General features: G+C 34.9%; 2 protein-coding genes, 1 long non-coding RNA gene and 1 pseudogene across 4 annotated transcripts; 3 read left to right on the top strand and 1 right to left on the bottom strand.

Moving 5' to 3' along the window:
- Window positions 1-924: 924 nt before the first annotated feature.
- LOC145620054 (auxin-responsive protein SAUR21-like) lies at window positions 925-1,224 on the top strand. Its single transcript, XM_081674708.1, has one exon. The coding sequence runs from the start codon at window positions 925-927 to the stop codon at window positions 1,222-1,224; it is 300 nt and encodes a 99-aa protein (XP_081530834.1).
- Window positions 1,225-2,929: 1,705 nt separating this feature from the next.
- LOC145620053 (auxin-responsive protein SAUR22 pseudogene) lies at window positions 2,930-4,108 on the top strand (annotated as a pseudogene).
- Window positions 4,109-8,750: 4,642 nt separating this feature from the next.
- Window positions 8,751-13,452, top strand: LOC145620447 (putative pentatricopeptide repeat-containing protein At3g23330). Of its 2 annotated transcripts, XR_014108231.1 has the most exons (3): window positions 8,751-9,064; window positions 9,522-12,016; window positions 13,018-13,452. XR_014108231.1 is itself a non-coding variant. In XM_081675125.1 (2 exons), the coding sequence occupies exon 2, from the start codon at window positions 9,629-9,631 to the stop codon at window positions 11,051-11,053; it is 1,425 nt and encodes a 474-aa protein (XP_081531251.1). In that variant the 5' UTR covers window positions 8,751-9,064; window positions 9,522-9,628; the 3' UTR covers window positions 11,054-12,601. The 2 variants fall into 2 exon arrangements, 1 of the variants encoding a protein (XP_081531251.1); XM_081675125.1 differs by lacking the exon at window positions 13,018-13,452 and having other exon boundaries at window positions 9,522-12,601.
- LOC145620451 (uncharacterized) lies at window positions 12,735-13,599 on the bottom strand. The gene is made up of 3 exons (XR_014108234.1): window positions 13,490-13,599; window positions 13,037-13,121; window positions 12,735-12,883 (listed from the first exon to the last, which is right to left on the bottom strand). It is a non-coding gene; the product is annotated as an uncharacterized LOC145620451 (long non-coding RNA).
- Between the last annotated feature and the right edge of the window lie 163 nt (window positions 13,600-13,762).

Raw genomic sequence — 13,762 nt, 5'->3', positions numbered from 1 at the left:
CCTTGTATTAGTTACTTGAAGGAGCTCTAGTGTAAGGACTAAGGAGTATGTGTAGGTATTAATTAATTCACTTTCACGTAAGGACTACACAGACTAGAAGTTTTAAACACCTTTACAAATACTTACCATTTTCCTAGTACTAACTACTAAAACAACAGTCTTACTATATTTACTGTTTTTTCGCATCAGAATCCAGGTCAGTCATGTTCATGGTAATAAATCCTGACCACATAAACATTGTAAGGGACTCTGCGCTTACCGCAACTGAGATATCAGGCCACAACCCATCCGCAGAAGTGGCTTCTTGACCATCAACTTGATCACAACCACATCCCAGCTCAAAAATAAAAATATTTATGAAAACCAATGTTCAATTCTGGGCTAGTGAACAATAATGCTAAGGTATGTAGTCTGATTCCTAAATCCAGCATCAGCATCAACCAAAATCAACTGAGAAAAACGTGAGCCTGTTGTTGGCCTGTTGTCTAGTATAGATTACTATCAGCATTTCAGCATCAGCCAATTTCACCAAAAATATTTTTTAGACATTAAGTGATATGCTAAATCTTACAGGTCCCAATAGGATTACTGACTTCCAAACAAGGTAGGTAGTCTGGTAGGAAAATCAAACTAAAGGCTGGTCCAGAAAGAAAGAGGAGGGGAACTGGTGATGTCATTTAAATGAAGCCATGTGAACTTTAATGAGGTGGGTCCCTATTGTAAAATCAAGTTGCCTAGACTTCTGTTAAGCCGCATAACAAATTCAGGATTCATATCATTATAAATAAGATACTTATCTTGACTTTTCATCAACACAATCCACCAACAAAGCTACCTCCAGCAAAATTCTGATCACTAACTCTTTGCTTTTTAGTAAGCCCATCGCTCTTAACTTTCTCAAGTCAGTAACTCATTTGTAAAACCATGATGAGAGCAAGGTTTCCTTCAATCATCTCTAATGCCAGGCAGATACTCAAATCACATTCTCAAAATGCCAAAAATCAAAAGGAAGTTCCAAAAGGGTATGTTGCAGTTTATGTAGGGGAAAGTGAAATGAAGAGATATGTAGTCCCACTTACTTATCTAAGCCAACCTTCTTTCCTAGACTTGCTCAGACATGCCGAAGAAGAGTACGGCTACAATCATCCTATGGGTGGGCTAACAATTCCATGCAACGAGGAAGCCTTCATCAATATCACCAGTCGATTTAACATTGAAGCATGATGGATACATAGAAGGCAGTCCTCAGCACAGTTTTGACAGTTTTCTTTATATTAGATTTATAGTTTATTAGGTTTAGTCAGAGACAGAGACTTGTAACCAGTGTATATATATCACTTTTTAACTCCATAATCAAAATTCTGCACGAATTTGTGCTTTTTTCAGATTTCTTCTCTTCAATGTGTTGCAACATAGTATACTCACCAAAAAGGGCATCTTAATCAGAATATATTACTTACCATTTTTAGAAAATGCAAGCCTCTAATTTGAGATTAAAAATCCAAGTTTAGGAGATCCAAACATTATTGGTAACATGCAAGTAGTTGTAGACTTTGTAGTTCTATTTTTTTCTTATGAAAATTCCACAAGATAGATCAAGAAACAGATTTTTGGCATTTTGCATTATGTGAAGAGAGCCACGCTTCCTACTTTGAACCTCCAGGTCTAATAACAATTTAAAATTCCAGTTATTCTGATCCTATAAAATATAAATGTATGTTAAAAATGGTATGATCTCCAACCTCCTCTAACAATGCTCCTTAGGCCTAAGACAATACTGCTGAAAGAAAGAATCAGATACTCATCACTAACAGCATATGTTACAGTCTTTCAGGTCTCTCCAACTAGCAAGTTGTAACATTACATCACCAACCAAGTTAGAGGGATAAGCATTGGACCCTTAAGCATCTATTGAATACTGTAACTGCATTGATCAGATAATGAAATTCCAGAGGATCCCTAATGGTTACACAAATTGCAATTGTTTTATCCACTAAGGAGGAAAAATAGAGGTTACATATCACTTCTCTGAAGAAAATCTACTAATCACTCACAATAATCTAAGCAATTGTGGTATCTCCAGAATCTAACCAGCATTCCTCTAGAGGAAAATTCACAATAACGTCTATATTAATGGATACAACTTAAAGGCAGGAAAGAGCAGCAGGGTGCAAGAATGTGACAAATCCAGGGAAGGTCAAAATTAAGGAAAGTATTAATCTCCTAATAATGTCAAAACACAGGCCACAAGCAATGAGAGTGCAGAAAGCCCAAGCATGGAAAATCCAAGAATAGAACTTGCAACGATGACAAAGATAACCCTACAAATTAACTAAGTTCTATTGAACCTCCCCAACTGGGCAAACCTTAGCTTGAAAGACCCCACTACCTTAGCCCATAACAACACCAAGTGACTATTTGCAACAATGCTTACTAATAAAAATGCAATAGAGGTGTTGGCTATTTGCTTTTGTTCTTTGGGCATTAAATGGGCTTTTCTACATATAAAGTGATGCAAGATATAAAATATCCATACATATTACATCCATAATTGTCAATTTATCATGACCCTCAAATGAGTCAAATCAACAGAGCTTGCTTAGGTGGTTTTGGCTCCAAATTGGCTTTTTAATATAACAAATGGTGCAACTATATAAATTACTCATACATGATCACACCTGCTATTGTCAAATTATCATTATCCTCGAATCAGCATGCTCAACATCGTCCAGAGATTGAAATTATAAACCTTTACTTTTACTTCTTATAATTCTCTTACTATAGTTCCTGGACATGTCAGTAAAAGACAATGAGTTCGTACATGAAAGTCTACAAGGAGTTACATATCAGGTTGTTATTACTCTCTAAGATATGTCAAAATCATACCATACCTAGCACAAAGACTCAAACATGAGCTTTCATAGCAAAAATGCAACACAAAGAGATTGCTCTAACCAAAGAAACAGGTTTCCCATGACTTCAAAACAGATAGAGAAAACAACAGGAACGTAAGCTATCCCTAATTATCTAGCACACTAGAAGTTTATTGAAAACAGACACATAAACCATACAGACTGATGAAAATACATCATTCAAGACATGTGATTAAGGTATGAGTCGCATTTTGATTGTCAATTTTCTTATAAATGAAAGCAAAATTTGACAGGCAATGAGACAAACAAATAGACTTCCAAAATACTTCAGTATGAAGCTACCTAAAAATTTACTTCTACTTTCATTCGGGAAGAGAAGCTTCCTACAAGGTTACCACTGCATTCAGATTTCAGATAGAAATGCTGTGAACCACTTTCCCATGTATGGTAGCTGTCATTTTGACTCATTTTCAAATTCCAAGATATTAGAAATCTTTCCAGGTATTTTTTTTCATCCTTTAAACGTACGGAAGTTTCATGAGTTTCAAGGGCACATGTAAGGGCAATTATTAAAACCATAGGCACTGAAAAGAGTCATCAGCCATGTGCGTACGGAGAAGGGAGATGGGTTCATAACTTAAATATTCCAAGTTGACAATCTTCCAGTTGGAAGAACCTCCAGAGTGCCAGTGAATATAATTTCACTTCTCCATCACCCTATAAATACCAATCACTAAACCCATTGTATCAAACTCCTTCAAGTACTACTACTGCACTCACAGTTTTAACTTTCTCATTTACTTCCATTAAGGAGTCAGGTTTCTTTCACCAACTCCTAATAGTCCTAAATCAAGATTTCACTCTCATTTTATTCCATTATAGAGTCAGTTCTTTCAGCAACTCCAGAATCTACCAACATGATTTTCCGATTGTCTTCTATGATCTCTCACACCAAAGAAATTGTACTAAAGAGGCATAACAAAATTCAGGGAGGAGTTCCAAAGGGTCACCTTGCTGTATACGTGGGAGACTGTAGTGAGGGCAAGAAACGGTACGTGGTGCCTTTATCTTGCTTGAATAATCCTGCATTTCAAGAACTGCTTAGCCTTGCTGAGGAAGAGTTTGGCTATAGTCATCCCACTGGTGGACTCACCATTCCCTGCGATGAAGAAACATTCATCCATTTAGTAACCTATCAATTTTATTCACTGCGAACATGTGAAGGTGGACGATAGGATAACTAGCCTACACCATATTAACATTAAATTTCTTTATCATCATTTTTGTTTGGTTCTCAATATCAAGCTAATGTCATGAGAACCAAATTACACAAGTGTATATACAAAATCCTTTTTCCACTCATCTCATTGAGTGGACTTCTTTTTGGTAGTAACTTACCATATCCATAATTTGTGTAATAATTCTGTCATATTGTTGTGGCAATCAGCCTTAATTGTCAACAAGATTAATTGCATGTATTGTAGTGACTTATGTTGAAACTCCTATCTCCATGAAAAAGAGTTCTTCGCATATATATATAAAAAATAGATAAAACAGCTAGATTTTGCTATCAAGACAAAAATTAAAGGCTTATAAATCATCTTTCAAAGAAAAAAGGCTTATAAATTATAATGACAACTGTAATCAACAATCACTAATTTGTAGCGTCGCTAAGTGGGATTGTCTAAAAAAATCATGTTTCCAGGATCTAAGGAGGGATAAATCAATCAGCAATATACACTAATAATCGAAGATCATCACAATTTCAAAAGTAATATAATAGCCCCTAATATACCCAAACTACCAAGATGAGAATGCAGGTGCAAGTGCAACATCTTTTCTATATCCATTCTAAGGTAATAATTCTCATCATTACAGCCAAATTCAATAATGAGACAAGCGATTGCAGAACAGTAACATTAATACATGCAACAGCAGAGTAACTTGTACTGGTGCACAATAACCTCACTTTTTCTATTGTTAAAAACAGACAATAACATTTAGTCATCCTTATTTTCCTTGAGATTCACCCATATGTTAATGAATTAAAATAATCAGTTCACTATAAGATAGCTGATTGGAAATATATAAAACATAAACAATTGATATCAAGAGTCTCAACTAATTATATATATTGCATATAATAAACAAGCTGCCGTTGAACAAACACGGTTTACCACCTAGTATTGCTACTTTGTCATGTCTGAAACTTAGTTCATACAGGACATAGTCAAAAGTCATTTTTAGGACAAAAGGAACAGCCTAAAATGCTGATCAGTCGAGATAATCAAGTTTTTTGCTCATACAGTCTTTAATCCTAACAAGTAAATCCATTGATTTTACACGACTTCAGATAACAATAGCAACCTGAAATGCTGATTGGCTGATCTTTGTTCTACTTGGAACAAGTAAAGTTGTTGTTTTGCATGACCCACAAGCTACAAAGAAAGACATTAATTTAAATTCCCTACATATAGAATTTCCAAAAACATATTACTCATATTTATAAAAATAAAATAAAGTCGAGATAATTATCCTGTTAATCCTGATACATGTGGCTCAAAGAAACCAGGACCACAATATAATCAAACGTCAGGCATAAGGACGGGTGAATGACCATTGCGGATCACATTGTTCATCCTCGCTACTAGAGACCCTTCACATGGCCTGTTTTCCTTCGTTTTCTTCGCTTACAACGACCGGTTACATAGTATATGGTCTTCTAAGTACCCAATTTCGTACAATCAAATAAAATGGATTATATAAATCTAACAAAGGGACTACTTGGAAAACGAAAGTCCATTGAATGCTCAATTGAATATTGAACAATAACCTCCAAAATCATAGTAACATGTAGGGACGGACTAAACAACCAACAAAAACTACTCCTAGTGATTGGTGAATATGGAAATGAAGCTTTAACAAAGGAAGGTGGGTCATACTCAATATGCAAAATTTGTCAATTGTAAACAAAATTCTAAACACAGTTTTATTCAAAATCAGTAAATATAAAAAAGTAAAACTAACCTGCAATATTCCAAATCCAGCAACTTGAAACCCTAAACTTCCATGCCTTTCCAATCAAACCCTGAAACACAAACCAAATTCTCAATCACAATGAAATTATAGCAGATAATCGACAAAAATTTCAAAAAACTAGCAATTAAACTACAATTTATGCAATAATTCTTATGATGAAGAAAAACTTAGGTCACTAAAAACATAATATGCCCTTGTTTACGTGAAATTGTGCCCCTAAATCATGTAATTATGGCAAAATTTTGCAATATCGAAAGTCGAAACATACCATAAAATATAGAAATAGAAAGACATTGGAACTGTAAGTAATTTCGTGGGAAATGCCAGATCAAAATTCCCAACTCCGACATCATAGAAAACTAGAAATTGCAAAATACTCAGTACTATTACGTATAAATTCGTCCTTTGGTAAATGATTGACAATTTTCTATGAGAATTTAAAATAACAATTGAACAAATTTTCGTTTAAAAAATCATTTTTTGGGAATTTGGGTTTGAGTGATGATGATATGCACAACTGCAGAAGCAATCATCATGCCATGCAAAGTCATGACCTGCAACATGGGTTAGGTGGAAACGTATGGGTTTGGATAACCGAGCAATGCACCGAGCAGTTGGCTACACCTACGTTACTTCCTCCGTTCCATAATACTTGACACAGTTTCATTTTTATCCATCCTAAAATACTTGACATGTTACATTGTTTTTTTTTTTTTATATTCAGGATACCCTGATATGGAACCGGAACTTGTTCGGAACCGCAGGTTCCAAACCCGAAACCTGTTGATCAGGTTCCGGTTCCGGGTAATAAAATTAGAAACCTGTTGCAACAGGTTCCAATTCCGGGTAATAAAATTTTGGATCTAGAACCTGTAGGGTACCCTATTAGTACAGGTTCCCTATAGGATACATGAAACCGGAACCTATATGGTATTAAATATTCTAGACAATTAGTGTTGGTTTGTTATATTTGAAGTACTATACTAAAGTTATAAGCTTTTTTTGTGATCATCTATTTTAACAAAAATAAATTTGTCACAATTTATCAAGTAATTAAGCTTACTTTCACATACAGGGTACCCTGTTTAGGAACCAGAACCTGCAGGTTCTGGTTCCGGTTCCCAATTCTTAGGAACCTGTTGCAACAAGTTCCGGTTCCGGTTCCTATATTTAGGAACCTGTTGCAACAGGTTCCGGTTCCGGGTCTTGATATTTTTACAGGGTACCCTGCTACGCTCACCCCTAATTGTTACTAAATGTAAAATGAACCTACAAATAAAAAATTATTTTCCCGCATTATTCTCTCTTACCTATCCCTCATTCCCTCCCCCACCCCAATTTTTGATTTCTTTTCTAGGTCTTGTTCACTTTACCTTAAAAAAATAATATTAAGTAAAAAATAATTTCAGTTCAGTAGAAATAAGTTCAATTCATTAAAATTAAATTAAGTTCAGTAAAAATAATTTTAGTTCAGTAAAATTCAGTTTTTTTAAAGAAGAATTATAATAGAAAATCAGCAAAAATAATTTCAATTCAGCAAAATAATTTCAGTTAAGTAAAATTAATTTAAGTTCAGTAAAAATAATTTAAGTTCATAAAATATAATTTTGTTTCAGTAAAAATAATTTCAGTTCGGCAAAAATAAGGTTAAGAGAGCGGGACCTTACAATATAAATAAGGGGAGTTTTTTCCCAAGTTTTTAGAGAGCCACGTAACATAATAAATTTTAGTATTAGCCAATCAAATAAAAGATTATTAAAATCTTTTATAATTAAATAATTCAAATGCCACGTAAGCAAAATTGGCGAATGAAACTTTTAAGTTTAAACTAATTAAATATTATATGTTATCTTTTGATATTAGGAATTTTATCCAAATATACAACAATTTTTAGCACATTAATGGAAAAAAAAAAAAATCAAACAAACCGTGCATCGCACGTGCTTCATCTAGTATAAAAATATAAAAGAGAATCTTTTATACGTAGTATAATAAACAAATGCTTTAAATGGATCAATTTGTAGTTTTTTTACAAAAATTACGTGTCCACCCCAACGTCCCAACTCCCAAGTATTATAAGGCGGAGGGAGTTTTTTTTAGTATCTAGTACTCCTTTTGTGATTTCTTCCCACATTATACTTCTTGTGTTTTCTATTTTGGAGAACCAAAATGTTGTTTATGTCTCTATTTTACTAAGCTTTTGTACATTTATACGGTAGATCTTTTATTCATACATAAATGTAAAATTATTCTGTACAAATTATTTCATCTTATATAGGCATGTTGCCACTACTTTCTTGCTAGTATCTCACTTTGGTGGTCTATCTTCTTACACACACAGATATTCTAATGCAAGAACATCCATTTATACTAGCATTGCCGACCATTATTTAGGGCCTGTTCTCATTGACTGAATTCAGCTGAACTGAACTGAACTGAATATTTTATAAGAGAAGAAAATTAGGAGCTGAACTGAACTGAACTGAATTGAGCTGAAATGAACTGAACTGAACTCAGCTGAACTGAACTGAACTGAATTTCAATGTAAGAGAACAGACCCTTAGTGTGGACTGCTATTCCACATCAAACCTTCTGCTATCTATTGGAATTTTAGTCCACACACTCAATCCTCAAAAATCAATTACAAGTAAATGTCTTATAAACATTTACTCTTCCATTCAACCAACTTGTACTTTTAAGTACATTCACCCAACTGTCTAAAATGCATTCACCTCTTTCTTTCATTTTTCGTACACCATTATTATTATCACCACCAATAATAATACGTAGGTAATTGTGATTTGAGGAGATTAACCCAATAGAATTAAATAGGGAGTACCAAGTTAGAAGACTATCCCAACAAAAATAAAAATAAAAATGGTTGAAGCCCTAAATTGGATTGTGTATCAAACTCCCGCTTTCAGTTTTAAAAGAGAAAGCACACGTTAGTACGTTACACAAGCAGAATTTCTCATCTTTCTTCCAATTTTCATGGAAGTTTGGCGCCTTTTCTCCATTGATAACCTCTCTATCATCAACTCGAAGCCGCAACACTGAAGACTTAATACTCATTCTCTTCTTCCGATCAACGTTGATAGCAGCTATTAACTGCAATTGCAGCTCCAGTATCTGATTTCTGTAGTCATAAATTGGTAAGACAATGTTTAATTCATTTGATTGTAAACTAAAGTTTCTTATTCACTGAATTTAACATAAATCAAATACTTGACATAATTTCATGATCTTCGGAAATTGATGGTTTGTTCCAATGAATTAAGGTGTCAAATTAATTTGATTTTAAGATGAAATTATAGGTAGTTTACATGAACTTCTGAATTGATATTTGCACTTAGAAAAGGTGCTGTTTGACTTGAATTGTGTTCGTGGGTTTGTCGAAAACTTAGACGAAGTTTCAAGAATGCACGGTATGTGTTTGATTAAATGCCTATGTGAAATATTATGGTCGATTGGCCGTTTCAATCTTGTACTGAACAATTTCTTCAGTGACCCAAGTACATAACATGAATTCTATGTATAATTAAGGCAAATTCGTGCTTGGTGTTTTGATGGCGTTACCTCTTGTCTGATCATGATCTTGTGATGTATTAGCAAAGAGCTCATCTGGCTAAAGAGGTTACCTATTGCACACAGAGGCAACTGCAGCTGGCTGTAACATCCAACATACCTGCATCGCGTAAGTTTTGTTTTTTGAAAGAATGGTTTGTTCGTTCATTGAAGAGAAGTCTGTCATTTGTTCACTAAACCATTTTACTTCAACCAATAATGTCAAAGAGATAAAAAAATTTCATGGTCAATTACTTCGAAGGGGCTTGCTTTTCAGTTCACTTAACATTCTTACTAAACTTATGTATTCATGCATAACTGTGGCATCCAACAAAAAGACTCACCAAACTCTAATCAACTTCATCTCTTCTGTAAGCTCTCAAAACCCACTGCCCTTTAACATATTACTCGCTGATTTTAGTCAAAATGGATTCACTTATTTGGCTCTTAGGACATTCTCTTTGATGCACAATCAGGGCGTTCCACTGGATTCTTATGCCCTGTGTAGTGCTTTAACTGCTGCTTCAAGTGCCAAGACTATTAATTTTGGTAAGCAGATGCATACATATGCAGTAAAGGCAGGTTGGTCCGGAAGTGTATTTGTGGGTAGTGCTGTTGTTGGTCTGTATTCTAGATCACTATTTATCGATGATGCGGAAATGGGCTTTTATGAACTTCCAATGAAAAATTCTGTTTGTGCAAATGCCCTTTTAGCAGGTTATAGTGAGGCAAAGTTATGGAATAGGGGAATTGAACTTCTCAGAAAGATGCCTCTGCTGAATCTGAAGTATGATCACTTCACTTTGACAGCAGCTTTATGTGCATGTGCAGGGCTGTCTGCTATTGGCTTGGGTAAACAAGTCCATGCCTATGTGCTCCGTGTAACTTTTGGCATAGAAACTGACGTGGTCCTCTCAAGTTCGTTAATTGAAATGTATGGGAGATGTGGGTTAGTGAGCAAGGCTGTACAAGTTTTTAAGCTATCTGGACTTGAACTAGGTGTGAAGGAAAAGAAAGATGTTGTTTTATGGACTTCAATGTTAGGGTCATATGGTAGAAGTGGGCATTATATCGAAGTAATTTCTCTGTATCAAGACATGTTGGTTGAAGGAGTGAGACCAGACGGGGTAGCCTTTGTGGCTGTTATATCAGCCTGTGCTCACACTGGCCAAGTTGATCTTGGTCTCTCTTATTTTGAGTCCATGATCCATGACTTTGCGCTAGATCCTGGCCCTGAGCACTTCAGTTGTGTAGTTGACATGCTTTGCAAGGCTGGTGATTTGGAAAAGGCTTGGAAGCTAATGAGTCAGATGGTCGGAAAAGGGCTTCCCATTTCTGTCTCATTATGGGGATCCTTGCTTAATGCTTGCAAGGAACATGGAAATGTTAATTTGGCCAGGATGGCTGCTAAGAAAGCCCTTGAATCGGAGCCTCGAAATGCTGGGATTCTTGCTTTATTGTCAAACTTGTATGCTCAATTCAACATGTGGGATGAGATTGAACAATTAAGTAATTTGATGAAGGAGCAAGGGATAAAGAAAGATGCTGGATGTAGTTGGATAGAGGTAACAAGTTGACGCAGGATTACAAAGTGGAGTAAATTTGTTTGCATCCAGGTTTTTGGGGGAAATCAGTCAAAATTGCTAAGTGCAGACTGTTGAGGAAAAGTGTCGATGCAAGTTCATGAATGTTGAATAATATCAATTTGTAGCAGCTGTTAGAACTCCAGGTCATTGATGCTCTCAAGACAGAAGAAAGGTGCTGTTAAGTATACATTAATAGCGAAGTTGTAATAAGATTATATATTGTTTGAGCTGCTATATGTGGATAATGAAACACCCTTTTTCGAATAATAATTTGTGGTATTTTTAGATGGGAATATTTAGTGATTGAAGATGAGAAAGAACCCTTAAGCAGAGAAAGGTGCAGACTGCAGAATATGTTTTGTTGTCCATGGGTGCTGGATAAAATTATGTGAAGGCTCTAAAGTAGAGAAGTCTATCATGGAGTTGCTTGGAACTTTCTTATCCTTTCTAATGCTTTGGTCTGAGATTTGTATCTGTATATCCTATTCTCTCTGTTGTTGATTGGAATTAATCCAAACCCTTGTCGTGTCCATAACTCGGAATTACTGCTGCAATGAGTAACTGCAATTTATAATTATCTATATGCAAGACATGCTGTAGGGGGAGTAGAGAAGCTCACATACATCACCATATGAACGATTGCACAATTTTTATGATGCTATCAAGATGAAGTCCTGCTGTTTTAGAGTATGTCAGTTGATGTTTCCTTATTACTAGAGCACTCAGCCAGTTGGGTGTTTTTGTTTCTTGAATGAATAAAATCCGAAAGTAAGAAACCATGCTACCTTCGGCGTCAGTTGATCAGCCAGTGATGCATTTGCGCTCTCTCAATCCCAAGTTTGCTCTCTGCCTTATTTAGTGAAACACGAGAGATGTAATGCAGTATGTAATCATCTCATTCAGAAAGTTCATTTGAGGCAAGTGAGAGCTGAAATCTGCGGCAGCTTGTTCCAGGTCAGTATCATACTATCATCTGTGTATTTAGGTGTACTACTAGTTACTAGTGCACTTTAATTTTTTTTTTTTTTTTTTTTTTTTTTTTTTTTTTCATGTATCTACAAATGTTGTGTACCATAGGGACCTTGAGCACACTTCGCTCTGACCTAATTTAAAGTTTTAAACAAGGAAAGTACGCTGCGAATTTAAGTGTTGCCTCTGAAATTATGAACAAACACTTTCAATCAAATTTAAGATGTTTAAACAGTTTCATGTACATGACATAATTATTATTTTAAAAAATATATATTTATTGAAATAATGTAGTGGCTGTGTTCCATTGGCACCTTGGTTTGTTTGATGTTTTCTATGTAGGTGATAATATTTGAAAGTTTTTAGTTAGAAAGTTTGATGCCCTTGATTTATTATGTGTAGGCTTTGACAAATTGGACACTTCTGGATAGTGCAAGGCCTTGCTCTCCATGGGAGCCCAAATTAAATTGCTGATAGTGTAGATGATATTGCTTCGATAAATTGTTAAGAATCCTTAGTTATAATATGCACACAAGTTAATTTACAAATAATAACATGCAATTTACTCTCTTGGAGGCTGTTAAGAAACAGCCGCTGTTTCTTGGTTTTAGGAGTTGGATAATGGGTGGCTGTTACACCTTTGCCTGATGATACAACAGAATATTATGAATAATCAAAAAACTTTACCAGACTGGATATGTTTAGGACCCTAATGTTGAAAGTCCGGATCTGTTAAAAATGTGAACATCATCTGTTTTGACTTCGACGGTCTAACGGAGAATTGCAGATGCTGCTGTAGAACTTGTGTCTATACATTTTTTTTTGACATGGAACAGAACTCTAGCGTCATCTCTGTAAACATACAATTTTTGGTTTCTGTTTATAACTAGGAATGTCAATTATATATTTATCAGAGGATTAATTAGTTTTATAAAAAAAGTGTTACGATATAGAATTAATTTCTTGCTTTATTCTGAATGATTTAGGTGATAGTGTGATACTCACATTGACAAACTATGAAGACAACTGAATCTTGTCAAAGAGCAGCAGGAACATCTTCAAGCCTTCAACGAGTTCAAGTGTTCAACCACTATGTAAGAGGTTTATGTCAGAAGTAAAGACTTGTGTTAGTATTGCTAAAGAAGATATATTGCACTTGATTGTTACTTTATTATGAGAGTCTAATTCTGTAAACACCCCTTTTCTTTTCTTTCTCAAAATGTTTCTGACATCTACTGTAAGTTGGAGAGTTTAAGAGTCTAACGCATACATTTAGACTGTTGAAGCTTGAAATATAACATTTTGAAAACATAATACAGGTTATTCTATCAATTTAGCGAAAGCAAAAGAATTGCATAGTTGATTTCTTGCAAATTTCAAAGAATTCTTAATCGGTCATCATAATCTGCATTCTGAGCCTGTTAAAAATATTAGGAAAAAGCTAAAGGACATGCTTACTTTTGAGTTCTTTTAAATTTGGAAGGTGGAAGGAAAGGCAGGTTCTGTTGTACGAGCATCTTATGTATGTGGATCACAAATCAAAACATCTTGGTGTCACCTTTATCTTTTTCTTTGTTTCCCCCCCTCCTTGATGTACACTTATTGGGTTAAGAAAGTGGTACTTCATTGTCCTTTCCTCTTAAACAGAGTAAAATCGACAATCTGAGCTGGATGTCCTGTAGCCAATATGGCTTCAGAACCATGATTTTTCATAAAAATTGCCCAATTAAA

Source organism: Chenopodium album, chromosome 27 (assembly GCF_948465745.1).
Source record: "Chenopodium album chromosome 27, dcCheAlbu1.1, whole genome shotgun sequence".
NCBI lineage: Eukaryota > Viridiplantae > Streptophyta > Magnoliopsida > Caryophyllales > Amaranthaceae > Chenopodium > Chenopodium album.
Note: the sequence above shows the minus strand (reverse complement) of the source record. Positions and strands in the feature narration are given on the sequence as shown.